The 24,531-nt window shown below is 50.4% G+C and overlaps 10 protein-coding genes across 10 annotated transcripts; 6 read left to right on the top strand and 4 right to left on the bottom strand.

Annotated features, from left to right (window-relative positions):
- Window positions 1-17: 17 nt before the first annotated feature.
- PV08_10448 (uncharacterized protein) lies at window positions 18-5,048 on the bottom strand (the record flags this gene model as incomplete). Its single annotated transcript, XM_016384762.1, has 4 exons — window positions 18-953; window positions 1,010-1,511; window positions 1,582-3,425; window positions 3,513-5,048. The coding sequence occupies 4 exons, from the start codon at window positions 5,046-5,048 to the stop codon at window positions 18-20; spliced, it is 4,818 nt and encodes a 1,605-aa protein (XP_016231364.1).
- A 1,441-nt stretch (window positions 5,049-6,489) lies between these two features.
- Window positions 6,490-7,332, bottom strand: PV08_10447 (uncharacterized protein; the record flags this gene model as incomplete). The annotated part of the gene is made up of 1 exon (XM_016384761.1): window positions 6,490-7,332. The coding sequence occupies one exon, from the start codon at window positions 7,330-7,332 to the stop codon at window positions 6,490-6,492; it is 843 nt and encodes a 280-aa protein (XP_016231363.1).
- A 1,125-nt stretch (window positions 7,333-8,457) lies between these two features.
- Window positions 8,458-9,629, bottom strand: PV08_10446 (uncharacterized protein; the record flags this gene model as incomplete). The annotated part of the gene is made up of 5 exons (XM_016384760.1): window positions 8,458-8,489; window positions 8,550-8,756; window positions 8,840-9,182; window positions 9,240-9,344; window positions 9,438-9,629. 5 exons carry the CDS (start codon window positions 9,627-9,629, stop codon window positions 8,458-8,460), a joined length of 879 nt encoding a protein of 292 aa, XP_016231362.1.
- A 616-nt stretch (window positions 9,630-10,245) lies between these two features.
- Window positions 10,246-11,371, top strand: PV08_10445 (uncharacterized protein; the record flags this gene model as incomplete). The annotated part of the gene is made up of 2 exons (XM_016384759.1): window positions 10,246-10,374; window positions 10,418-11,371. 2 exons carry the CDS (start codon window positions 10,246-10,248, stop codon window positions 11,369-11,371), a joined length of 1,083 nt encoding a protein of 360 aa, XP_016231361.1.
- Window positions 11,372-12,591: 1,220 nt separating this feature from the next.
- Window positions 12,592-13,945, top strand: PV08_10444 (arsenical-resistance protein; the record flags this gene model as incomplete). The annotated part of the gene is made up of 4 exons (XM_016384758.1): window positions 12,592-12,868; window positions 12,939-13,081; window positions 13,134-13,220; window positions 13,295-13,945. The coding sequence occupies 4 exons, from the start codon at window positions 12,592-12,594 to the stop codon at window positions 13,943-13,945; spliced, it is 1,158 nt and encodes a 385-aa protein (XP_016231360.1).
- A 627-nt stretch (window positions 13,946-14,572) lies between these two features.
- Window positions 14,573-15,577, bottom strand: PV08_10443 (arsenical resistance protein ArsH; the record flags this gene model as incomplete). The annotated part of the gene is made up of 2 exons (XM_016384757.1): window positions 14,573-15,146; window positions 15,186-15,577. 2 exons carry the CDS (start codon window positions 15,575-15,577, stop codon window positions 14,573-14,575), a joined length of 966 nt encoding a protein of 321 aa, XP_016231359.1.
- An 817-nt stretch (window positions 15,578-16,394) lies between these two features.
- Window positions 16,395-18,356, top strand: PV08_10442 (uncharacterized protein; the record flags this gene model as incomplete). The annotated part of the gene is made up of 4 exons (XM_016384756.1): window positions 16,395-17,116; window positions 17,174-17,407; window positions 17,461-17,741; window positions 17,797-18,356. The coding sequence occupies 4 exons, from the start codon at window positions 16,395-16,397 to the stop codon at window positions 18,354-18,356; spliced, it is 1,797 nt and encodes a 598-aa protein (XP_016231358.1).
- A 198-nt stretch (window positions 18,357-18,554) lies between these two features.
- On the top strand, window positions 18,555-20,720 carry PV08_10441 (uncharacterized protein; the record flags this gene model as incomplete). Its single annotated transcript, XM_016384755.1, has 9 exons — window positions 18,555-18,788; window positions 18,847-18,923; window positions 18,977-19,028; window positions 19,087-19,261; window positions 19,314-19,337; window positions 19,392-19,463; window positions 19,514-20,017; window positions 20,092-20,252; window positions 20,328-20,720. The coding sequence occupies 9 exons, from the start codon at window positions 18,555-18,557 to the stop codon at window positions 20,718-20,720; spliced, it is 1,692 nt and encodes a 563-aa protein (XP_016231357.1).
- Window positions 20,721-21,254: 534 nt separating this feature from the next.
- Window positions 21,255-21,692, top strand: PV08_10440 (uncharacterized protein; the record flags this gene model as incomplete). Its single annotated transcript, XM_016384754.1, has 1 exon — window positions 21,255-21,692. One exon carries the CDS (start codon window positions 21,255-21,257, stop codon window positions 21,690-21,692), a length of 438 nt encoding a protein of 145 aa, XP_016231356.1.
- A 1,002-nt stretch (window positions 21,693-22,694) lies between these two features.
- Window positions 22,695-24,509, top strand: PV08_10439 (uncharacterized protein; the record flags this gene model as incomplete). The annotated part of the gene is made up of 5 exons (XM_016384753.1): window positions 22,695-23,070; window positions 23,131-23,273; window positions 23,325-23,434; window positions 23,498-24,084; window positions 24,166-24,509. 5 exons carry the CDS (start codon window positions 22,695-22,697, stop codon window positions 24,507-24,509), a joined length of 1,560 nt encoding a protein of 519 aa, XP_016231355.1.
- Window positions 24,510-24,531: the final 22 nt, after the last annotated feature.

Raw genomic sequence — 24,531 nt, 5'->3', positions numbered from 1 at the left:
CTACGCCTATCCCGACGTCAAGGTCCTGAGCTTTGGTCTTGTCTGATTACATTGAGAAAGATGTCCTCCCAATCCGTCTGTACGATTGTATAGTACTCAATCCCCAGGCGCTGTTTACTCGTTTCCAGGAGCCGGAATGTCGTCGCTAACACGCTTGCGTCTCCTCTCGTGGATCCCTCGGATCCCTCAGGATGTCGTGGGATCCAGAACCGAAGCTGCCCGTGAAGCATTTCTCGCTCCACCACCGCTCCGGGCACATTCTGCTGAATCCAGTCTTTCACTTTGTTCTTTGCCATTGTTTCCTCTGCCTCGGCGGAGGTACTTCTTCCGAGCATGACGTGGACATGGAAGCCGGTACCATATCGCCTGCTCAAATCTCTCCTCTCCCCAACGGCGAGCATGTGTTTGTTCATGATGCCCACTCGATCCGCCAACGCCACAACCTCCTCCATGCTGTGCGTGGTGATCATGATGGCCATCTGCCGGTCCCTGCTCATGTGTCTCACCGCGTCGAGCGCCTTCCACATGACTCGCTTACTCACTGCGTCTAAGCCGCTGCTCGGTTCGTCGAGCAACAGCACCTTGGGGTTTCCGATCACTGCGATCGCAAGCGACATCTTCCGCTTGTTGCCGCCGGAGAGAGTCGTCGCCAAACGCCGTGAGTATTGTTCGAGCCCTACGACCTGCATGATGTGTGTGACCGTGGGCTCCACCAATCGCGGTGGTATGCCGGCTGCCCGCGCATAGAACCTCAGGTGCTGACTCACCGTGAGCATATCGATCGCGTCAAATTGAGGGCAAACTCCCAGCGAGAGCAGGGCATCGGCTCGCTGACGCAAGAGTGAATGACCATCGACGAGTACATCTCCAGCTGGACTCGAGGCGGTTTGACTCGGTTGCGTTTGTCCACGTATCAGGCTGAAGGTCGTCGTCTTCCCTGCACCATTAGGGCCCTTCAACGCCGAGTTAGCTTCAAACGCATCACTTCGCAAAATAGGGGCACTCATACCAGTAAAGCAAAGCACTCGGAAGACTTAACGCCGAAAGTCAGATCAGAGACCACGGGATTGTGTGCGGAAAATGACTTGGAAACGTGGAGGACTCGGAGTGCATCTCCAGGTGAGTTCTCCGCCCGCTGGGTTTCTGCCAGAACATCTGGACCATGCTGACTTTGTTTGACGCTGCTTTGTACATGGGAAGTCCGTAGGCTGCTGTAAATTTTCTTGAAACGCGGGCCCAGCGAAGCTAGAAGGCCGCTGTCACAGCTGACCAAGATTATATAGAATACGACACACTGCAGAGCGAGGTAGACAATTGGTGCTCCGTAGATGGACATACTTCCTGGCGCACGATACCTTGATCCCTGACACAGCAGCTGAGATTGATTCAATCCAAGCAGCAGTGCACGGAGAAGACTGCCCGATGGCATGAATAGGCCCAGAATATATTGTATCGTGTTGAGGTTGGTTTGCAAATCATCGGCCACGCTGAAAGCAACCATAACTAGATAGCTATATGGAGAAGGTCAGTCGTCGTTTGCAAATTGACAATTTGAGGAGCAAAGTAAAAGTGATGACCTACACAATGAGGTAAAGCAGTAACGATATCGCCTGGTAACCAGCCGCAAAGGCAAAGGCTCCCAATTGAATCGAGACAAATAACGAGAAAATGTAGGCCAAAAGCGTGGCTGACAGTCCGTAGAAAAAGAAGACTGGCCACAGGTAGGAAGTGAAGTGCCACACAGAGCTCTTGGCCTGGGTAAAGACAATCAACGAGATGGTGCTAATGGCCACCACGAAGATGCCGTCGAATAAGAGGTGCCCGAGCCACAGAGGACCGGGCCGCACACCGTTGCTATACTGTAGCTGTTTGACGTTCCTGGTTCTTTCAAAACTCGGATAGAGAGCAAAGAGTCCGGGCGTGATGGACATGGCAAGCCCAAAATAAATAATCATCTGCAGGGAATCTCCCGGTGCGGCACCAATGGGCAAAGCAAAATTCAGGAAAGTCGAAGAAACACTGGTATTCATCAAGTATGCATCAGTCGCGGCCATCATGATTGCCGCGTACTGCAATCCACCATCGATGCGATACGCCATAACGGGACCTGGGAACGAGTCGTTGCCCAGATAGAAACCCCCGGGCTCGATGGTGGAATACTGTGCGTGGAGAAACGAGTTCCAGTCCGGGTAAGAGTCTGTGGTGACCATGTTTGGAGACAGGCCCGGACCAAGAGTAGCGCTTGATGCAGAGACGCCAAGCATGTTCTGGAGGCGGTCGGTATCGATGTTGCTTGCTGGGCCTACAGGGAACGCATGGCCAGAGTAGTCCGAAATCGACGCGGTGACAGGCGTAAGCGATAGATCGTTGGGCGAGCAGGTGATGCCGCCAAACCCGGTCAAGAATGAAATTGACAATCCTGCTGTTATCGAAGGGATCGCCAAGGCAAACAAATAAGGCATCCAGTTGTGTGGGAAGACGGCAAGTCTCTTGCGTACCAGAAACCAGAGTTGACCGACAAATCCGGTCGTTCGGCCATCAGGGAGTCCCAGTGGGTTTCCACGGTCATCGGGGTTGGTATTGCTCTTGGGGTGAATGGAGAGCAACTCAATCTCGGCGGTGTCACTCGAACGAGTTCTGTCCGTTCTCTGCAACCGGGCCAGCTTGGGACCTGAAGGTACAGATTCTGGCTCACTCTCTGCTTGGTTGAGAAACACTTGTTCAAGCGTTGGGCCTTGAATCTCGAAGGTATGCAGTCCCCTTGACGCGAGTATCGCCATTAACCTTCCAGCATCAACAGACTGAGCAGCGTAAAAGGTGTGAGACGCTCCCGCTTGTTCATGACGGAGAGCATGGTCTGCACCAATCTCGAGGCGGCCGTTGTATTGGAGGTCAATCTTATAGGTTCCGCCGCATTGCCGCTTGAGTTCAACTGGCGAGCCCTCCAGTTTAACACAGCCTTTCTGGAGAATGACGATATGGTCAGCAAGAGCGTCAGCCTCGTCGAGAGCATGTGTTGTGAACAGTAATGTCCGACGGCCGCGCTCCGCAAGGAGTATATCCCAGACCTTTCTCCTGGAAACGGGATCGAGACCGGAGGAGGCTTCGTCAATACAGCATATCTTACTTCCACCTGTGAACGCCATGGCTAATTGCACTTTACGTTTCTGACCACCTGACAGTGTCTTGGTACGCGAATCTGCTTTGTCGGTCAGATCGCACGACTCTAGCATCTCTTGCAGCATAGGCTTTGAACGCCGGTCAGAAATGGCCTTCAGCTCATCAAAGACCTTTATGTGCTCAAGAACTGTAAGTTCATCCCAAAGGACATTTCTCTGTGGGCAAAATCCCATCCCTCCTGCATCATCAAGTTCGACGGTCCCCGAGGTGAACTTCTCTTGAGCAGTGATGGCTGAAATAGTCGTCTGTAAAATGCACATTAGCTACCTGACCGTGGTAGTCTTGCCGGATCAACTATAAAGGCAGAGTGCTGGACGGTTATATAGACTTACAGTTTTGCCAGAACCATTCTCCCCAAGCAATGCCACAAGCTGACCCCGTAAAGCTGTGAAGCTAACATCCCTGACTGCGTATACGGTCTCGTCACTTTTCCATCTTAGACATCGAGTCAACAGGCTTGGGTCGTAGGTCTTCGACAGGCTTTTCAGTCTTAGGGCGTATGGTTTGTTTTGAAGGCGATCGCCAGCTACAGGGGACAAGGCCGCAGTACCGTAGTGCCAGCGTTCCGCCCACAGTGTCAACAGGGGGAATATGATGATTTGAACCACACCTGCAGCTAAGTAGAAATACCCGGGGAGAGTACTCCGTGCGGTCAATGAAGCCTGGCTGAAATTGGCGGGCTCATTCTGTCCTTCGGCCGCGGCAACATAGATCATAAACAGGACATAGTTGATAGGTGGGAATACAAGACAAAGGACGATAACCGCGACGTAGAAGCCAGGCACCGCCCACTGCGCAACGACGGCCAAGATACAGGAGAAAACAACAATGGTAATCCCGGAAAGTCGAGCTTTACTGAAGAAGCTCACTAACAAGGCACTGTATCCAGCCAGAGATAGGCAAGTGACGATATGAAAGATAGTTATAATGCCAACCGACGTGCGAAGAAAGATCCGAGTGGCAATGATGACACCGACACCGATACTGGCGGGCATGTAGACCAAACTAAACGCAGAATTGGCTGCGAATATTCGTGCGGCAGAGGATTGCCATTGAGCCGGCTGCGGGTTCATCGTATCGATCAAAGCCGACATGCCAATTTCACGCTCTGTGGCGATATGTCCAGGAAGATGGTATGTGATGCCGCACATGGCAATGAAAATGACGAGTGCCAGGTAATGCTCCAACGCCGACATGAATTTCCCTTGCACCTGGTCTTGACGCTGCTGGAAGGTTTGAGAGGTAAAGGGGTATTGTAGCACATCCTGGGTAAGATGCCGACCAGATACATTTGCAATTGCCGAATTGATGGCATGAACAAATGGCAAGGCATACACTTGTGCGTCATTTTTGTCCTGATTGACGTGAACCCGCGATCCAAGTGCCCAGTCTGTGTAGGCAGAAAAATCCCAATGCGAATCGCTGCCACTGTCGCCAGGTGAGCCCCAGAAAGACACTGCTCCATAACATCGAGTTGTTCCGGTCAGGGATGAGCGACACAAGTCGGACAGATCGGATTCGGAGGCGGCATGCTTGACGTCGGCGCCGGCAGCCAGGTAGGTAGATGACAAATGGTCTATCGCTGCCTCGATAAGCCCACCGGCGTAGTTGTTATTAATGAGGACAATTCGGTCTCGGCTTGACTGAGCAGCGAAGGCACTGGCGGGAGTGCGTATGGCATTGGGTTCACCGAATCCGTATTTCGACGGCGGTAGGAAGAAATTTCGCACGTAGGAGATGAGCAGAATATACAGGATAGGAAGGATCAGGGCCCGGACGAGTGTCGAAAACCAATGGCGCCGAACCACTATCAGAATGTTCTTCTTGAAGAGCGCCCAAGTCTGGTACAAAAAGACAGAGAAAGCCATAGTGCGCCTGGTGTGATACACCTGGTCCTACATCGGTTGCGCATCTGCGACGAGCAGAACACTGGCAAGTTATAATTTGTAGGAGCATAGCCATCTTTCAGGATCGCGTACTTCGTGTTGAAAGCACGGCCCTCAGGGATTGCCCCTTACCAGATCAACGACCGTACCTACCGTTCTCTGTGTAGTATTCTCATTAAGGTAAGTCAAAGTGTAAAATGGAGTTAGAATGAGACAGCGCGTCTAACGTGAAACATGATCACAGAATGCACAGCCACTGACTGTGCGCAACAGGTCCCTCGACTCCCTACGTCAAGCAGTTCGGGGAATTCGCACTTTTCAAATCCCGTCCGTACCGAGGACCGTACGAGGGAAAACTTACGATGTACAATTCTGTATCCACTCATTGAGCCGAGCGACACTGTAGAAGCAGATGTACTGTAAGTCCAGGAAGAAGGTTTTCAATAGGTCGCTATAAGGAGCAGGCAAGGCAGACTTGATTGCTGCTGGTGAAGAAGGTGGGGATGGCTCGTATTGTAGACCGTCTGTGGCCAATTTGGGTAACTAGTGTTGTTGTACATAGCTTGAACGGCTGCAGGTGATGTTCAATCATACATAAGTGGGGAGAGGGAGAAAATGAACGGCTTGAAGGGGAGTCGGGGGGGTACAACAGATGATGGGGTGAAGCGACCGTCGTATCCGCGAGGCTTCGGTCTTCGTGCCGCCCATCGAATCGCCCCCAACGCCAGAAACGCAACCAAACAAAAATAGACCCAGAAAGAATTACGTGGCAGTTTATAAACTTCAACTAGAGGAACGCTAGACCTCATAGCAACCGTTCGTCGAATCTTGTCAAAAGCGAATGGCAATCTTGTCTGCGTTTTGACGGCGGAGCTCCCGTCTCATGATGTTCTGTGCACCTGTTATAATTCCCTATCAGGATGCATATCCCTAGCCCGTATGAGCCAAACCTTGTCAACTTGTCACGAATGATATCAGTATAAAGAGAGGACAGAGAAGTTTCCAGCCTTATGGAAAGTCGAATAAGGCATGTTGCACAAGTCCATCAACACTAATTCTCGCTCTCAAACTGCACAAAGAATCGGACTCGGCAGGGTGAACCGGGAGGTGTAAACGCTCGTCAACCCACAGTTATCATAAGCAGATCTTGGATAATGACAGTTGCCGAATGTCACCTCCCTCGTAGGCTCGATGACCGAACTGATTTGAGATATCAAACTCTGAAGATGCCAATAGGCGAGGCTGTTGGTGAATGTTTGCAGATGGTACGGAGTACAAATAACCAAAGGGATAAGCCTAGTTCAACAAAACGAGCGTGCTTAGGTAGATAGTTAGATGTCGATCTGCCATTAAGAGTATGGAACCAAATGGATAAGGGTTGCTAAATTCATCTCCCCCTTCGAAGAGCAGCTGGACGGTACGACTAAGATGTGCTGATGAAATCCAACACAGCGAACAATAATGATGTCTCAACTCGACAACCTTCGTCCTGATGTTTCCCTCGCCGGAACCCTTTCTGAAGCCAACCTCGAATAGCGTTTTCATCCATTCCTCGAACATTCTGTTGTGCAATCAAAATGGATGCATGACTACAAGGTACTGTGGATTCCTCTTGGATGGCTGGATAGGTCTTGCAGTCTAACTCCGGACCTAAGGGGCCTACACAGGCCTCCTCGGATTGGCCGGCGATTGTGTCGTCTTTAAGGGCTGATATAGATCCCTTGTCCATATCTGCCTTCTCTTGCGGAACGATATTGGGCTCTGGGACATGGAAGAGATGTACAAGGGCTGGCGCTATGAAACCTGGTGATGGTTGCGGCGGAGGAACTATTGGGGTGAAAGATCCGTCTACGACTGTAGAATTCGTGGCCGCCAGGGAGGGTCGAGACCCGGAATTTGTAGTCATCTTGGGAGAGCGGCCGGTGTCTGGGACCCATGATGGGGTCCTTAGTGTCTCGTCAACCAGTTTTCCCAGCTGTTGTTCTTCTGTTGGTGTCAACGACTCCAAAGCCACATTTCCATCAGGATGCTCCTTAGCAGCACGGTGCTTCCAGTATCTGCAATCACTTTCTAGTTCCGCAATCTTCGCTCTTGCCTGGACAAGAAGATGTTCGCTATTGTCGACCTTTTCTTCAAGGAAGGCAATATACTGTCGTCGTCGTTCACGGTGACGTCGCTGATTGTTGCGCACCCGGATCAGTGTGTGTGCAGGTGTTTTGTTTTGCGTCTGCCCCACAGAAATAGACTGATTATCTGTTAGGTACATCTTGTCCCAGAAAACTATTATATCGATTGAACTGGTGAAAACTGACAAGGCTTGCGATTGAGATCACCAGAGGCGTTTCAAAAAGCCAAAGACTTGGATGGACGTCGCCAAGATCGGTGACATATCGACATGCACCAAGCCATTACCGAAGGAGGATAGCCCTTTACACCTCGCAGCGGTCTGACATCTCTGCCAACGGCCCTCAGAACGGCCGTCGTTAGGAGACGCGATCAACGAATCAAGCCCACAATGGAAACCGCTGGGCGGGATTGGTTGAAAGGTGAACATCAACCGAGAGGCCGCATATAGACTGTGCGAATGCTGAAAAGTGCGCCTTTTGCCTAAGCCCTCGACAGCCTTCGCTCCAAATTATGCATTACCTAGAAACGCCGGAGGAGGCATGTGAGCCACCATAGCGACTGAAACTCTCACAGCTGGAAGTCCCCACGGTGAGGCAGAGTGTAAGATAGGCGATCAGTTATTCTTATTTCCGTTCTTGGATCGATACTTGATTGAACGGCCAAGTAAATACTATGTTATTTGCACCCACCACGGAGTACAGTCCTCCGCGGAGAGCCAGCACGTCTCAATTCCCTGTTGTCCTTAAGCCTACTGTTGTTCGGCTGTTTCGAGCAGGGTTTCATTCTCACAGGATCCCCTGAGTCCCATCCACACACAGATTGATCTACCCGGATTCCTGGAATCCTCTTGTGCACCGTTTGAGACAGATACTAGGTGAACTAAGTGGCGTCTCGACACCAGCAGCAACACCGGATGTTTGTTTCTGGCTTCCGTAAACAGACTTTCCTTGACTTACCCCGTTTCTTGTTGATGTGTATACAGAGAACTAAAAACTCGGAAACCAGAGCTGTGCAATTACCAAGATTGCCAGTCTATACGGGATCTCGAACAGCAGTCAAACACAAATTCGAGGTAAACGACCAAAACGCAAGGTAGGATTAAAGAAAGGCATTCCCTAAGGTCTTATTGATCGTATTAATGGCTTCTGACAGTTCAGAGCCTGAAAACATGCGGACTTTCGAGTTCAGCAACTTCTTTTGCTTCGTGTGGGGAAGATTCGACCAAAGTTGCAAGAAGCCTGCGTTTCAACTGAGAGGGAGTGACTCATGCTTTGATGGCATAGATCTTGAATGAACCTACATCACGTTTAGCCAATGCTGAGGACTACGGGCAGGACAAGGTATTGTCGTACGTACCCGCCCACTCATTGAAATCCAAAGCAGCAAAGTCGTTTCTGCTGGCTTCGAAAGCATCATTTTGCTCGGAACCCTGGTTATCACAACCAGGAGACGACTTCTCACGGCATGGGCTCTTCGCGTCTGTACCACAGCATTGGCTTGAAGTTTCTGCCCCTTTGCTCTTGTACACATTCAAGTCGTTGTGGGCGTCGACGATTCGAATGTCTGTTAACAGCGGAAGCGCATCAGCAGACCTGCCTCCATAATGGGCACTCTTCCAGATTGATTAGAGAAACACGACAACTTACCGTCGAACCCTGCTGTGTGAAGATAGTCTTCATACTGTTTCACTTCGCTTGCACCCGCGATGCATCCCACATATAGAGCCACGTCGCGTTTCAGCTCCTGTGAAAGCTCCTTTCTCATCAGGATATCGCTGATTGCCACGCGCCCACCAGTCTTTAGCAACCGGAACATTTCGTTGAACACGAGCTGTTTTTCTTCCTCTGGGACAAGGTTTACGACGCAATTACTTATAATGCAGTCGGCAATGGCGTCTGGCAATGCCACTTTGGTGATTCGAGACTCCACGAATGAAGCATTATTAGATTGGACTCTTTCTTTGTTCCGTTCTGCTCGCTCAAGCATGTCCTGTTCCGTACTTTAGGAGGATTCAGGCGACGGGAAGGATGGGCTTGGATTGCATACCTTGTTCATATCTACTCCGATAGCTCTACCATGGGCCCCGACTTTTTTTGCTGCAAGAAACACGTCAAACCCAGCTCCACTGCCAAGATCGATAACGATCTCTCCCTGCTCGACAGTTAGGCAATGAATTCAGGCCTCAGGCAGTACATGACGCCGTTGGGAGAAAAACACGCCAAGGGGAGGGAGGGATGTATGTACTTCTCTTAGTTTTGCGAGCGACAATGGGTTTCCGCAGCTTAGACCAAGATTAGCCCCGTCGGGGATGCTTGCCAGCTCTTGCTCGCTGTATCCAAATGCGACAGCGACCTTCCGTCCATAGTCACTACCGTTGCCCTTGACAGCAGCACTGTAAGCTCTTTGGACTTTCTCGTAGATCTGGTTTTTGTCCATTGCGATCAAGCCAAGGGAGCAAAAGATTGCTTTCCTAATAGAAGTAAAACTTGAATTGGGAAGAAGAAAGAGGGCGGTAGAAAGCAGAACCGTGAACATTGTTAGGGTAAGAGTCACCTTAATAACTCTGCGTATTACGCCAGCGATATGTCACTGCCCCTCGTAGAAAGCGCGGAAGATAGAATGTCACGGCTGAGGAGGGTAGTACAATGCAACGGATTGGATAAAGACCGCTTAGCCGTAGTTGCTCCTTCGTTGGCATTGCACCGGAAACTCCCAATTCGTGATCCCTGAATCGGTAAATGCATGGGTTCTCTGATGATATGTCACCACCGCACCTCGAGAATACTCGTCATTAGAAAAAGAGGCAAAGCTCCACTCAAGCACATTCAACGGGGGTGGGGCCAAGTGATATGTCACCGACAGACTATCTATGCGATTCCCCGGACTACTACAACACGCCGAAACACCTCATATTTAAGACATGGCAAACACGTGAAACCGAGTATAATCGCGCATTTCAGCTCCTTGTGTCTCATTGCTTACAGAGTGCGTTCAACTTCGTGAGGCGGTGTAACGCGCCCGGTTTTGGAATCTCCCCTTACTACCACACGACATGCCGGATGAATCAGGACAGTTGAGTGAGCCTGATGATAACGCGACACCACCTCCAGATGGTGGGTACGGATGGGTGTGTTTGGCTTGCTGCTTCGTAATCAACTGTTTCACCTGGGGCGTTGTAGCCGTAAGTCACAGAGTCCGGTCCCTCCCAGAGCTAACAAATATAGTCTTATGGTGTCTATCTGTCGTATTATCTCACAATCAACGCCTTCCCTGAAGCTCGACCTCTAGAATACGCCTTCATCGGCGGTCTGAACTTCGGAATCGCAATGCTTTCGGCTCCCTTGATCACGCACCTGGCTCGATCCTACGGCATCAGGTTACCCATGTTGGCGGGGGCAGCCTTGTTTGGAGGAGGTTTCATTGCAGCGTCTTATGCTTCTCGTATCTGGCATCTCTACCTCTCGCAAGGTGCCCTGGTCGGCTTAGGTGTCGGCTTCGTCTACGTACCCAGCATCGCGGTTTTGTCGCAATGGTTTGCGAAAAGGAGGAGTCTTGCCAATGGGATTAGTGCGGCAGGTTCAGGAATCGGTGGGTTGATCTTCTCGTTCGCTGGTGGTGCCTTGATAGAACATCTCGGGATTGGATGGGCATTGAGAATCACCGGAGCTACGGCGCTGTTGGCAAATCTCCTTGCCGCAATCCTCATCCGCGACCGCAACGGTATCATTCGACCAAAACAGCACCCATTCGACTCGCGCCTCGCGTCGCGTACGGATGTTCTTTTGCTCCTTTCATGGGCCTTCTTCAGCATGATAGGGTACATTCCTCTACTTTACTCGCTCTCGGACTTCTCGATCTCCATCGGATTGTCTAGGACACAGGCAACACAGGTGACAGCCTTTTTGAACATGGGCACTGCGATCGGACGACCCTTTATTGGCGTTGCAAGCGACCGCTTTGGCCGCTTTGGAGTTGCGACTAGTCTGACTTTCCTCTGTGGGCTCTCATGTCTTGTTATCTGGGTACCGGCCACCACGTTCGGATTAACAACGTTCTTTGGAGTTCTCAGTGGAGCAATATTAGGAGTGTTCTGGATGGTACGCATCATTCCAGGAACCCAAAATTCCACTTTCAGGTGTTCTGCTGACTTACTAGACTATCGCGCCACTTTGCGTTGAGGTTGTGGGGCTGAGGCAGCTTCCCTCGTTGCTTTCACTCTCCTGGCTGGCTGTTGTTCTACCGACTACATGTGTGTCCTCACTGTCCGTCTTATTGCACCATCTTGTTTTAGTGCTAACGTGCCATTTGTTCAAGTCTCGGAAGCCGTGGCGCTATATCTTCGCCGACCTGGTCACTCTCGACCCTATCTATACACCCAGATATTTTGCGGAGTTTGTTATATCTGCGCCAGCTTCTGTCTCTGGGGTGCGCGAATGCTGTCCAAAAGGTGAGGTACAAACGTTAGGAAGAAAAGAAATAGATTCCAGAGACCTGCCGATCATCGAGTAGGTCTTGAAACCATCCAGCAGCACGGGTCCCACGGCCTTTGGAGGAACCTGAAAGGCGGAAACGTGAGCGACATCGGCCAGAATGTCTAATGAGGACCTACCGCAATACCAGATTGCAGTCTCTATACCAGCACTCTGACATAGGTTCAACCGAGTTTATTCTAAAGGCTCTGGGCGGAAAGGCTGATGGAAACCTTTGATCGTACCGCCCTGCACAATGAGTAAGAGATCAATCCTCGTCAAAACGACCATTTCTCTCTACCTCATGATCCGTTCTGTGCAGGTCGACTAGGAGAAAATCAATCTCTGGTGTCTTTCCATCTCGAAGCCACTGCAGTAACTCTTGTCGAGTCATAACTGTCGGCGATTGATTTCGTGGTTGTGGATATGCCTCGTGCCTTGCGAGCATCTGGACCATCACTTAGCGTTTTCAGGCAATGGAATCGACAAGAACCTTAATGGGCCAGATGTGAAAACCAACAGAAGAGATATTGGCGGTATCTTTAGATAGGGACGCCCCAGAATCGCACAGACTCTTTGTGAGCAAGCAATCAGATTTGGATAAAAGGTTCCTCCAGCAGGAATACAGCGCCACCTGACGACGTACAATGTGTCAGATCTTGGCCTTGGTCACTCGTCTCTTTTAATTTGTGAAACTCTTTCGCCATTTCAACAAAGGGTCTTGTTGTGGTCACTCGCGCCCTGTCATTCGCTGAAAATATTAAACGCCTCTTGGAAGGCTGACCGGAATGGCAAATACAGGGCTTTATAGGCAACTTCGGTCGCTGGATCATGCAATAGAGAGCTCGGTCCTTGCTATTCTTTTTTGAAGAATCCTTACTTCAGACACTGGTACGGCACTCTCGATCAATTTCTGGCCCTGTACTGGAATGTCACACTCTCGCGAGGACCCGGGTACCCTGGACGATCAGAACACTGGTCGCCACACCCCTGGTCTAGCTACCAACGTTGACGCGGAGAAACAGCAAAGTCAAGGACGTGTGAAACAAAAGAAATCAGCATATGCAGGCCTCGGGTGGTTGGACCGACTCCTGGTCCTCTGGATCTTGTTAGCAATGATCGTCGGCATCCTGCTTGGCAATTTTGTCGACGGAGTTGGGCCAGCTCTCCAGAAAGGCAAATTTGTCGACGTCTCTGTTCCCATAGGTGAGTAGCGGCCAAAGGATACTCCGCTCTGCATTCTTCCATAACTGACTAGAACTCCCTGCGGCCCCAGCTGTCGGTCTGTTGGTGATGATGTACCCAATCCTCTGCAAAGTCAAGTATGAGACCTTGCATCGCATTTTTGGCCATCGTCAGATTTGGATCCAACTGGGTTTCAGCGTTGTGGCCAACTGGATTATTGCTCCCGTTCTCATGGTATGTTGCGCTCTACGAAGCCTTTGTTCAACTACACATGCTGAAGACGCAGCTCGGATTATCTTGGACCTTCTTGCCGGATCGACCTGAACTTCGCAACGGCCTCATCTTTGTGGGGCTGGCACGTTGCATTGCCATGGTGAGCGCCCTAGTCTGTGTTTTGAGACAATGTTCGATCCAGTATCCGCTGACAACACCCCTACTACGTCGAAGGTCCTGATTTGGACTGGTCTTGCAGGCGGCGATGAGGAGTACTGCGCAATTCTTGTGGCTTTCAATTCAGTCCTCCAGATGGTCCTCTACGCCCCTCTGGCCATTCTGTTCGTGAACGTCATAAGCCACGGGGAAAGCTTTGAAGTTGCGTACGCGACAGTCGCTCGGAGCGTCGGGGTCTTTCTCGGAATCCCTCTTGGAGCTGCCATCACGACCCGCTTAATCCTCAGGAACATCAACGCTACCTGGTACGACCGGAAATTCCTCCAATGGATTGCTCCGTGGTCGCTGTTAGGACTTCTTTACACGATTCTCGTTCTGTTCGCCTCCCAGGGAGAGCAGGTCGTCCATCAAGTTGTCTCAGTTGTCCGAGTAGCTGCCCCTCTTATTGTATACTTTGTGGTCATTTTCTTTTTGACGCTTTTGATCACAAAACGCATCGGGTTTGGATACAAACTTGCGGCTACGCAGAGCTTCACTGCAGCCAGTAACAACTTCGAACTGGCTATTGCGGTTGCGGTGGCCACTTTTGGAGCTACCAGCGACGAGGCACTGGCCACTACCGTTGGTCCCCTAATTGAGGTGCCGGTGTTAATTTCACTTGTTTATGTTGCGAGATGGATTGCCGGTCGTTGGAACTGGGAAGACTAGTTGATGGAATATTCGAATGCAAACTTAGAGTGCATCTTTTGTGAAAGCTCCGGACTGAACAGTTGTTCGAGGGAAAGCTCTCGGGTGACTGAGCAGTCGGAATATGAATATCGCCAATCATTCGAGCCCACGCGCTCCGTCTTCTCGAACCGGTACGAGGTTTCAAAAAGCTTCCGTCTTATAACTGTCCATTTAGCAATCTATCAAGTTAGCAAGTTGCCCACCACCCCTCACTCTAAGCTCTGAACTAGACAATGCTACAATGCTCTACCTAGATGTATAATTTGAGTAGCAGTGTGTGTCACATAAGCGAGAATTTGTATTCTTAATACCGCTTTCGTCACACAGATTCGAGAGGGTGGAGGTTGGAGAACGACCCATGGATGGTATCTCTCGCTAGGAGGTGCCGAAGTACGTGCCGAATTATTGCTTAGGTATTGCTGAAATGGAAAGTTTTGATGAGCCAGAATCGGAAAGCCATACAGTCCACCCATAATTTCAGCACAAGCCCCAAATGCACGTGGGCCACATTCGCAGGCTTAACTCCAATTGCTTTCTAGGTAGCCATCGATACTAGAATGCCTCAGACGCTAGCAGTTCTTAGCAGCAGAGGATCCCTGGGCTGTATTAGTTTATGACCAGCGGCTCTCGCTCACTAAATCGGTCACTGAACAAGGCGAAGTGCGGCCGCATAATAACGGTATACTTCACAAATTCCTCAGCGCAATCGAACAGTCGATCTCGATTACCTCCTGGCATTAACCTCGACCCGCCTTCATCCTCATCCTTATCTGTGAATAAGGTGTAGGCCTGCGGAACTGATGACTGATTCGGGATGGTGAACATTCGCATCCATCTGCCTAGAACCCGCAGACTGTTGACCGTATTGAAAGATTGTGATCCCCCGGAGACCATTGCCAATCCTAAGGTGCGTCCCTGTGTTGGCCGCACCGATCCTGTACTTAAAGGGATCCAGTCAATTTGGTTCTTGAAGACAGCTGTGAGGTTACCATGTTGTTCCGGTGATACCCAGAAGTGTCCATCGCTCCAGCGACTGAGGTCTCGAAGCTCTTGTACCTTTGGATGGTTGTGCTGGTCATCATCCTTGACAGGTGAACCTTGTGGGTTATAGACGCGCACGTCACAACCGAGCCGCCAGAGTATACGAGCGACTTCAAAGGCGAGAAGTTTTGAGTAGGACCTACACGGGGTAAGTATCTCTTCAGCATATAAACCTCACAGGTTGTCTTCCCTTTGACGAAGACTCCCGTATAATATCAAAACTTTGATCCTCTCTCCTGTTACTCTCAAGTCGTTGTACACCAATTCAGTCACGGTGGCAAGCTCCAGTCTACTGATCCAATCTTGCAGCTGGACAGTATCCGGGAGTAGGAACGGTCGATATTTCGAACGGATCGTAGGCTCATCCATATCTGCCGAAATGGAAAGAAATCGGTAGGCAAAATCAGGATGACGCTCAGGTTTCGAAGTTATGCGCACAGACGCCGTGTTATTCAGATCACCATTCGTCAATGGTTGTTCAGGCTTTGAGGGTATTGGAGGTATTCGCTGGTTCTGCACTTCGGCACAGAAAGGCGGATGTTGGTGTTCAGCGTCCACCGCCATCTTCATCTTAGGGGGAGAAACGTGAAGGCGAGTGGTTAAGAACCTCGATTCGCTGATGGTTCGAACTTGGCTGAGATGATTGATACAGATTGGCAGTCTCATAAGATCTTGGAGGGTGCTGCAAGAGCGAAGGGCAGTGATACTTGGATCGCTGCGGTTCACAAAAAGGTTGGAATTTCATCGATATTCTAACAGTTTTGGGGGATGCGAGATCGCTTTGTCACTCGACGACGACGATTCGCCATTGACAAAGGTTGGCATCGGCGTCCGCGACCACAATATTGCTTATGTCACTCCACTGCTTCGTAGCCGGTTAGCAACTTAGCATCGAGCTGAGCGCATAGCCAGAGCGAGATGAGATTGCCGACGGCCTTATTGCATAGATAGTCGTAGACATTTCATATGACCCTGGACTCGATATGTCATGTGCACCCTGAAGTTGTTTATTGGCGAAGCTGTACAGAGAACAAGTAACGAGGAGAGAGAGCGGCCCCGTTCAACAAAAAGCGGCAACTAGTATGTTTGCACTCTTTGCGAAGCCCAGTGAGTAAAGCGGCGTGCGGTGAGATGCTTCGACCGGAATTGACAAGCCCGAAATCCGGTCCCCCCCTTCAGCATCGTCTTTCTTTCCCTGGATTCTTATTCATTCCAGCGTGGAAAGGTCTCTCCTGATCTTGGCTGAATGAAGTTACGCTTTCAACCCGACCATACTTGATTCTCTAGTTTCAAAGAGGCTTAGTTGACGCGTGTGAATGGCCATGTTCACACGGGTGTTGTGCACCAAGTCCCCGTCAAATTCCGCTCTGCCTGCTCAGTTAGCATAATGACGAGTACGGCCTCATTTCCACCGACCCCATCAAGCGTGGCCAGGCCAGCGTCCTATGGTCAGTCATGTACAAACTGTGCCAAATCGAAATGCAAATGTCTTCGACGACCAGGACGGGTCGAGTGCGAGAGATGCTTTCGGCTTCACAAACAATGCCATGCGGCTGACTCGATACGAAAACGCCACGCAAACCGAGATGCAACGTCCAGGATCTCCCTGTTGGAGGAACGACTTAACGAAGTTACTTCCCTACTACAATCCGTCACATCCTCGGGCGATGGAGCTCGCACGAGAGATTCTACAGCTCGACCCTCACGTCCACAGGCAGTCGAGTCTGTCTCGGCTCTAGAAGACAATTACATCCCAGGAGGAGTTGCAATGTCCATTGCAAATCTGAGTCCTGTATCGATGGCTTCGGCTGTCGGCAAAGATCTGGACCTGCCCTTCGAGGAAGCCGAAAAATGTGTCGATGTGTTCAGAACTCAGATGCTGAGATTCTTTGCATTCGTTCATTTGCCGCCGGATTATACCGCCACAAAGATACGGCAACACCGTCCTTTTCTGTACTTATGTATTGTCGCCGTCGTTACAAAGTCTACTACGAAGAAGATGTCACTCTTCAAAGAAATCCGCAGAATAGTGGCACATCGAATGATCCTAGACGACGCCAGTGAACCGGATGTTGACCTCCTCCTTGGCCTTCTGACGTACCTGACATGGTGAGCCATTATGACTCTTGAAGCTGTGTTTCGTTGTGTGCAAGCTCACTTTACCAGGGGCAATGAGCATCTCCTGATCAACTATCCGAAAATGTTGTCTCGGCTCACACATATGGCAATGATGATAGTATTTGATCTACGGCTGAACAAACCATTCCATTTGAATCCAAATCTACTCCCGAAAGTGGGCGGCTTCACGGACCGAACGCATCAGTTGACGGGGCGTATGGATGCTCGTCCAACTTTGGAAGAACGACGGGCGGTCTTGGGTTGTTTCGTCATGGCCTCGACGTAAGCCAACGCTCGCTCACCCAAAGTCAATGATTTCTACTGACGCACCATAGGGTCGCAACTCATCTCACGAACGTGGATGCTATGCAATGGAATGAGTATATGGAGCAATGTGTTCAAGTCCTGAGCGAGAAGAAGGAAAGTCCGCTTGATGATCTATTGTTGGCCCAGGTTCGATTCCACCGGCTCTCCCAACGACTGCAACCTGCCGCATGGTGTTACGAAGACATTGGGAATCCAGATTCCAAGGTGCCTGTGGCTTTCTACTTTAAAGCGCTCGAGTTGAATGTACAACGAACCATGGAGGGGTTGTCTCCCCAAGCCCAAAAAGACGGTCAGTTCCAGCAATAGTCCCGATGAGTATATGTTCTCAGCTGAAGGTTGTCCAGGAGTTGTTCTTGCATGCAAGTATCACGCAGAATTGAGCGTCTGCGAAATGGCTCTGTCGCAGTTAACCTCGACGTCTTCCAACATTGGATTCGAGCCAATTGACGCTCTGTATGCCTGTCTCAACACGGTGAAGTTGGCTTTTGATCAATTCTTCCAGATTCCAATCTCGGAGTATTTTGCCGTGTCCTTCCCTATATTCACGCAGTTTACGCGTTCAATTGCCGTTTTATACAAACTCACCATTCTGGATCATCCGAGCTGGGATATTGCCTTGGTTCGCTCAACTGTCGATCTTATCCTCGTCCTGGATCGGCTGCTGAACAACCTGGAGCAAGCTAGGCATGTTTGCTTTGATGGCACGGACAATAACGTTGCGACCAGGACCATCAAAGGATTCACGGCAGTCCGGCTGTGGTGTGGGTCAAAGCTGTCTGCACCTGCACCGTTGGGGTTAGATATGGAGCCAGGTGATGAGGTCGGAGTGTTTGCCGACACATCTACTATAGATGGATTGGATGATGTGTGGCTGAGAGAAATACTTGCTTCGTGGTCTGATTAATTTTTGACCCACATCCACAAAGGGACAAACTTCCGCCGGACTTCAGGACCCCCAAACCCGCCCGATCGTTGATATGCCCGACAGACCACGGCATACTACCTCCAATCTCAAAAAGCTATAAATTATTTCCTCCCACAATAACCGTTCCTGTCATCATGTCATGTGTAGTCGCGCCAGGACGAAGAAATTATTGAAATCATGGGCATTGAAGAGACGCCCATCCCGACTGTGCACACCAACACCGATGGACTACACGAAGAACCACAGACTACCGGTACTCTACCGCCACGAGAGGACTCCGAGAAAGCATCCGGCCCTCCTGACGAGCATGAGAAATTGGATCGTCCAACAGGCTTCAAGCTTTATCTGATATTGGCCTCCATGACATTGACTCAGTTTGTCATCATGCTTGACATCTCGGTTATCGTGACTGTATGGGCCAATGAACACCTCTTTGGGCTATGGAGATTTAGACTCACTGGTATCACAGGCGATCCCTCAGATTACGGATCATTTCCACTCTCTTCTTGATGTTGGTTGGTATGGAAGTGCATATCAGCTCGCGAGGTCAGCCAATCCGTACGTCGCATGTACAAGGGGAGATCTAACACAGGATTCAGCGCATCTCTGCAGCCGTTAAGTGGGAAGATATATACCTATTTTAATCTCAAGGTAAGCATCTGAAGTCCTGACCGACCACTTATAGATCTCGCTAAATGGGTTCTTCTAGTGGGCTTTCCTATCGTTCTTCTTCGTTTTCGAACTGGGATCTCTCCTTTGCGCAGTGGCGACGTCTTCGACAATGTTAATCGTCGCGCGAGCTATATCGGGGCTGGGCGCGTCTGGTTTGCTCAACGGTGGCTTGGCGATCTTTGCTGCTTGTCTACCAAAAGAACGACAGCCAGGTATTAAACCCTTCCAGGCTGAACTTTGAGTGGTACTTACCATTATTTGCAGCGATGTTTGGCGTCTTGATGGCAAGTAAGTAGCACTCTCATTGGATTTCTCATGCCCCTTGGTTGACCCATCGTGTAGTCGGTCAACTCGGTCAAGCCTGTGGCCCTCTGATCGGCGGAGCTTTGACTCAGTACGCGACATGGCGTTTATGTATGTCCTCGGAAAATCTTTTCACTTACTGAAACAGGCTGACTGGATAGGCTTCTACATCAACCTTCCCATTGGTGCTGTTGTTGCGGGGACACTCGTCTTCATCCACATTCCCAAGGGAGCCATGAAGTCAGACAAGCAAACACTGCGGAGGATGTTAACTCAGACTTTGGATCTTGTTGGATTTGCCATTTTTGCTCCGGCATCTATTCAGTTCTTTCTCGCCCTTCAGTATGGAGGTGGACAGCACGCTTGGACTAGCGCCACAGTCCTAGGGCTTTTCTGTGGAAGCGCGGCAACGTTCGCCATCTTTCTCGTCTGGGAGTATCATAAAGGCGACGATGCGATGATCCCCCTGGCGATACTACGTCGACGGATCGTATGGTCAGCGTGCTTGACCTTGTTCTTCATCGTCGGAATCTTGATTTGTGCAGGATACTACCTCCCGATTTGGTTTCAGGCTGTCAAGGGCACGACGCCGACTATGAGTGGAGTGTACGTCCTGCCGAATATCCTCGGGCAGATTGCGATGGCCATGGTAGCAGGCATTTCCGGTGAGCGGTTCATCTGCCTACATCAGACGAAATTTTCCTCAGGATTTAGGTCATGCTGACATAGTCTTGAATAGTGCCAGTATTCGGGTACTTCCTTCCCTTCATCTTAACTGGTGCTTCCCTCGCTGCGATTGGGTATGGCCTGCTTTCGATGCTTACTCCAACATATCCATCTGGACCGAGAATAGGATATCAAATCATCGGCGGAGTTGGATGTGGAGCTGCAGCACCCATTGTGAGTGGTATCGTTGCCTTGTTGCAAAGGCATCTTGTGGCCTGACGCATCCGGACTAACCCTATTACTTACTAGGTGTACGTCGCCCTCCAAGCACTCACTCCGGCGACGGAATCACCAATCGCCATGGCAATACTTCTCTTCTCCCAAAACTTTGGAGCTGCGACATTCCTTACCATCGCGCAGACGATTTTTAGCAACAGCCTGAAAACAAAGATCCCGCAATACGCTCCAGGCGCCAATGCCGAGGCGGTACTTGCGGCCGGGGCCACTGAATTTACAAAGGTGGTTCCTCCAGACCAAGTGGCGGGCGTTGTAAAAGCCTACAGTGTCAGCGTCGACAATGTGTTCTACCTTGTGTGTGGCGCTGCAGGGGGTGCGTTCGTCTGCAGCTGGGCGATGGGATGGAGGGACATTAGGCAGAACAAGAGCAATCAAGGTGCAATTTCTGAAAATCAATCAGAGTGAACACGCTCTCAATGCCGTCTGGTGACTCTCCAAGATGGTGTTGTCTTTGTCAAGACTCGAAATGTTCGTTCAAAAAGATGGAATGACGTTGGAGTAATAAGGAGGACGGAGTAAGGCGTGGACGCTCAGGTCTAATGCGATCATAAATACGAATACGAATACGAATACTAATACGAGCCAGATTGTGAGAGTGTGTTGCATGTGACCTGGCATGCGCGCCTGGATTACCATCGTTGAGCGTCTTATTGGGCCGAATCCGCTCTCGTTTGCGGGGGCTGTTTATTGTCTGTGGCTACGTCATTTATCAAAGGCTGATTCTGCTGGTCGCAGCCAATGCGAGGTCGTCGTCGTGAGTGTCAACGTGATCCTGACAGCCCACGCTTTGGCCTGGCCCAACTGCCCATCTGCCTGACGCGCTGCCTATACATCCTGTCCTTGCAGGTCTTCCACTCTCGACGCCCTACAATCCTTCATCACCATCTATCTCGACCGCAGTCCGCGTCTCACCACTCTACACCCCTTACACCATTCATCATGGCTGAAGTCTGTCCCATTGTTGGCACCACCAACACCGTCCTTCCTCCCAAACATCCCGAGTTCGATCTCTCGGCACCAGGACTCGTCTGTCCTGTCACCAAGGCTACGACTGACCACCACCACAATCTGAGCAAGCATCCTGGCATCTTCAACAACAGTGACGACCTCTCGAACGCCTCGTCGTGCCCTGCCCTCTCCAAGATCGTGTCGCGGCCAGAGCAACAGGCCATGGACGAAGCCATCTGCCCAGTCGTCGGAACCGTGTCCTCGGTCCTTCCTCCAGACCATCCTTCCACCGCAAACGCAAAGGAAGGCGACGTCTGCCCAGTCACCAATGCCACCCTTGGCCATCACAAAGGGAAGGTGCATGAACACCCAAGTCTTCAGGCCGTTTCCAAGGAAGCCGTCTGCCCTGTGGTGCACAAACATGCCTGAAAATTGAGTCAAGCATAATAATGGCAGGGCTTACCGATGAGACCAAGGTGTCATTTGTGTGACGGATGAGCAGGATATCTCTTACGGTTAGTGAAACAGTCGTTGTTTATGTGAGCCTCTTCGCTCCTTCGAGTGTCGAGGATTTCCACCTAGGAAGAGAGTATACACGTTGAGAGATACCCCATTTTGAGGCTGCAGCCTCATCATATCATACACTGGCAGATGGACAATTCAGTATCTATCTTGTCAAGCTCGTGTTTCTTTCGCTTGCCCTTTGCCGTCGACAGTGACCCTGACATGATAGTGGGCATCGGTTGCCAGGCTAATCTGCACTTCGGAAATACGTTTTTCCGTGGGCCCCTATTCCATCTCCTCATTTGGTTATCACATACAGTGTGGCTTCTATAGCCTGCTACTTCCTGTTGTATATACCTGGAACTAAAACAGGCTCTTCAGGATATGGGGGATTGCGTCCTTCTTGATATCTAAGGCTTTTATCATTATACCATGTACCAGAAGCCGGCAGATGAGCGGTCCTTATCAAGTCGCAATTATCCATATCATTACCCCGAATAACTAGCACGAGTAGTCGCTCGGCGTGCATAGAGATACTCACAAACACTACCTATTCCGTCCTGGTCTGGGAATCTTCTCCCATACAAGGATCTCCTTACACAAGAATCATCAAACCCCCACTTATCGAAATGGCTAACGAGCGGAGATCCCAGCACTGGCACCCTTCCTGCTCACGCAAACCTCGCTGCAACTATGTTGTTGCCAGTTGATAAGGTGGCAGTCACGAGATATCATGTATATATACGCCGGCCTGCTTCCCCAGATGAGATACGACAGGCCTTCGACGAAGTCTTCCGACTCTCGATGGTAATTTGACTCCTTGTCGCAACAAAGACAACTCTCATCGCTGTACAGCAACGACATCAGTACTCCTGGGCCGAGTGTCCTATTTCTCTCTCTCTCGGCAGCCCCAGTACAATGGCGACAATGACAACGACGACGAGCTCTAGGAAGCACCTGTCTCGCTTTATCCCGCATTCACAGACGACGTTGCTGGTGGCTATCATTGCCGTCTCAGTCGTCGACTCCGTGCTCTTGGGATACGACAGCTCTTTGATGGGAAGTCTGAATGTGATGCCCACGTATACAAACTACTTCACTTTGACAACGGCCACCAAGTCTCTTAACACTGCTATCTCATATGTTGGCGGATCATGCGCTTCTTTCTTTGCCGGCTTTCTGGTCGACTGGGCAGGGCGAAAGAAAATTATCCTTCTGTCGGCGGTTCTCACTTTGATCGGCGCAGTTATCCAAGCAGCTGCGCAGAACATTGGGATGTTCATAGCAGGCCGTTTCATCGTTGGTGGGTTGGGCCTGAGAGATGGATACATGTGGAGATAGTATGATGCTGACCAGGAAACAGGGTTTGGCATGGGCTTCGCACAAACTTCATGTCCGACTTATGTCGCCGAAACTGCTCCTGTGAAGTACCGACCTCTGGCTTTGGGATTGTACTATGCGTGCTGGGGTGTAGGGACATTGATCGCATCTGGAGTGTGCTATTCTGTAAGACACACCGAGTGACCGGTCATACTCTTTCTTCTGACGATGATCCAGACCCAACACTATAGTACCAACTGGGCTTGGAGAACACCTAGTCTTATACAGATTGTGCCCAGCACTCTATGCTTTTTTGTTCTGATATTCCTGCCCGAGTCGCCTCGTTGGTGAGTCATAGCCTTTCATAACGTTGATACCGGTTCCATGGTGATTAATATATGGTTTCTCAGGTTGATCGACCAAGATCGCCACGACGAGGCCTTGGAAGTGCTCGCGGCAGTCAATGCCAATGGAGACAAGGATGCACCAGTCGTCCTCTTGCAATTCCGAGAGATCAGTGACACAATCGCCTTCGAGAAAAGTAAAGAACTGTCCTTCTTCGAGTCATTCACGTCAAAGGGGAATCGTAAACGGTTGATAATCACCGCGACCTTTTCCATTATCGTCATGCTTCCCGGGACAAACATTATCACCTTTTACTTTGGGACGATGCTCGAGCAAGCGGGTATTCAAGACCCAACCACCCAGTTGGAAATCAACATTATCTTGACGTCTTGGACGTTGGTAATTTCTCTCTTGGGTGCCTGGTTCGCCGACTCGGTAGGACGGAAGACCCTCTGCGCCATCAGTCTTGCTGGACAGATAGTGACCTTTTACATTCTGGCTGGACTTACGGCTGTGTACGGCACCTCTAGCGACAAGTCTGGAATCTATGGGACGATCGCCTTCATCTTTCTGTACAACGCAGCGTACGGGTACGGTATCACGCCACTGACAGTCATGTACCCACCGGAAGTGCTTTCTTATGAAGTGAGAGGTGAGTTGTTGCTTTTCCCCCAAGTGATCCATATTCCAAAGTCAAAATCTCAGAACTGACATCAACTTTGCGATGCCGTAGGCACTGGTATGGGTCTGTACACGCTCACCACGAAACTATGCGGACTTTTCGTGACAATGGTCTTTCCCTTTGCCCTGGACGCAATCGGATGGAAGACTTATATCATCAATGCGAGTGCTGATGTTGTCATGCTTGTTGGGGTGCTGTGGTACTGGGTTGAGACAAGAGGCTTGACACTCGAAGAAGTGGACAAGATCTTTGATGGAATCAAGCATTCTGATGTGCCTGACCTGAAGGCCATTGTTGACGGGGAAATGGAAATGGGGTCCGATGTGCTCAAAAAGCATGTGATCCACGGTATAAATGCTGACGAAGAAGTCGTCGTTCTCCAGAAAATTGATTAGGAGCAATGGATCGTGAAAGAAG

This window comes from Exophiala spinifera (genome assembly GCF_000836115.1).
Source record: "Exophiala spinifera strain CBS 89968 unplaced genomic scaffold supercont1.8, whole genome shotgun sequence".
In the NCBI taxonomy this organism is placed as follows: domain Eukaryota; kingdom Fungi; phylum Ascomycota; class Eurotiomycetes; order Chaetothyriales; family Herpotrichiellaceae; genus Exophiala; species Exophiala spinifera.
The sequence above is the reverse complement of the archived record's forward strand: the minus strand, read 5'-3'. Positions and strand labels throughout refer to the sequence as shown.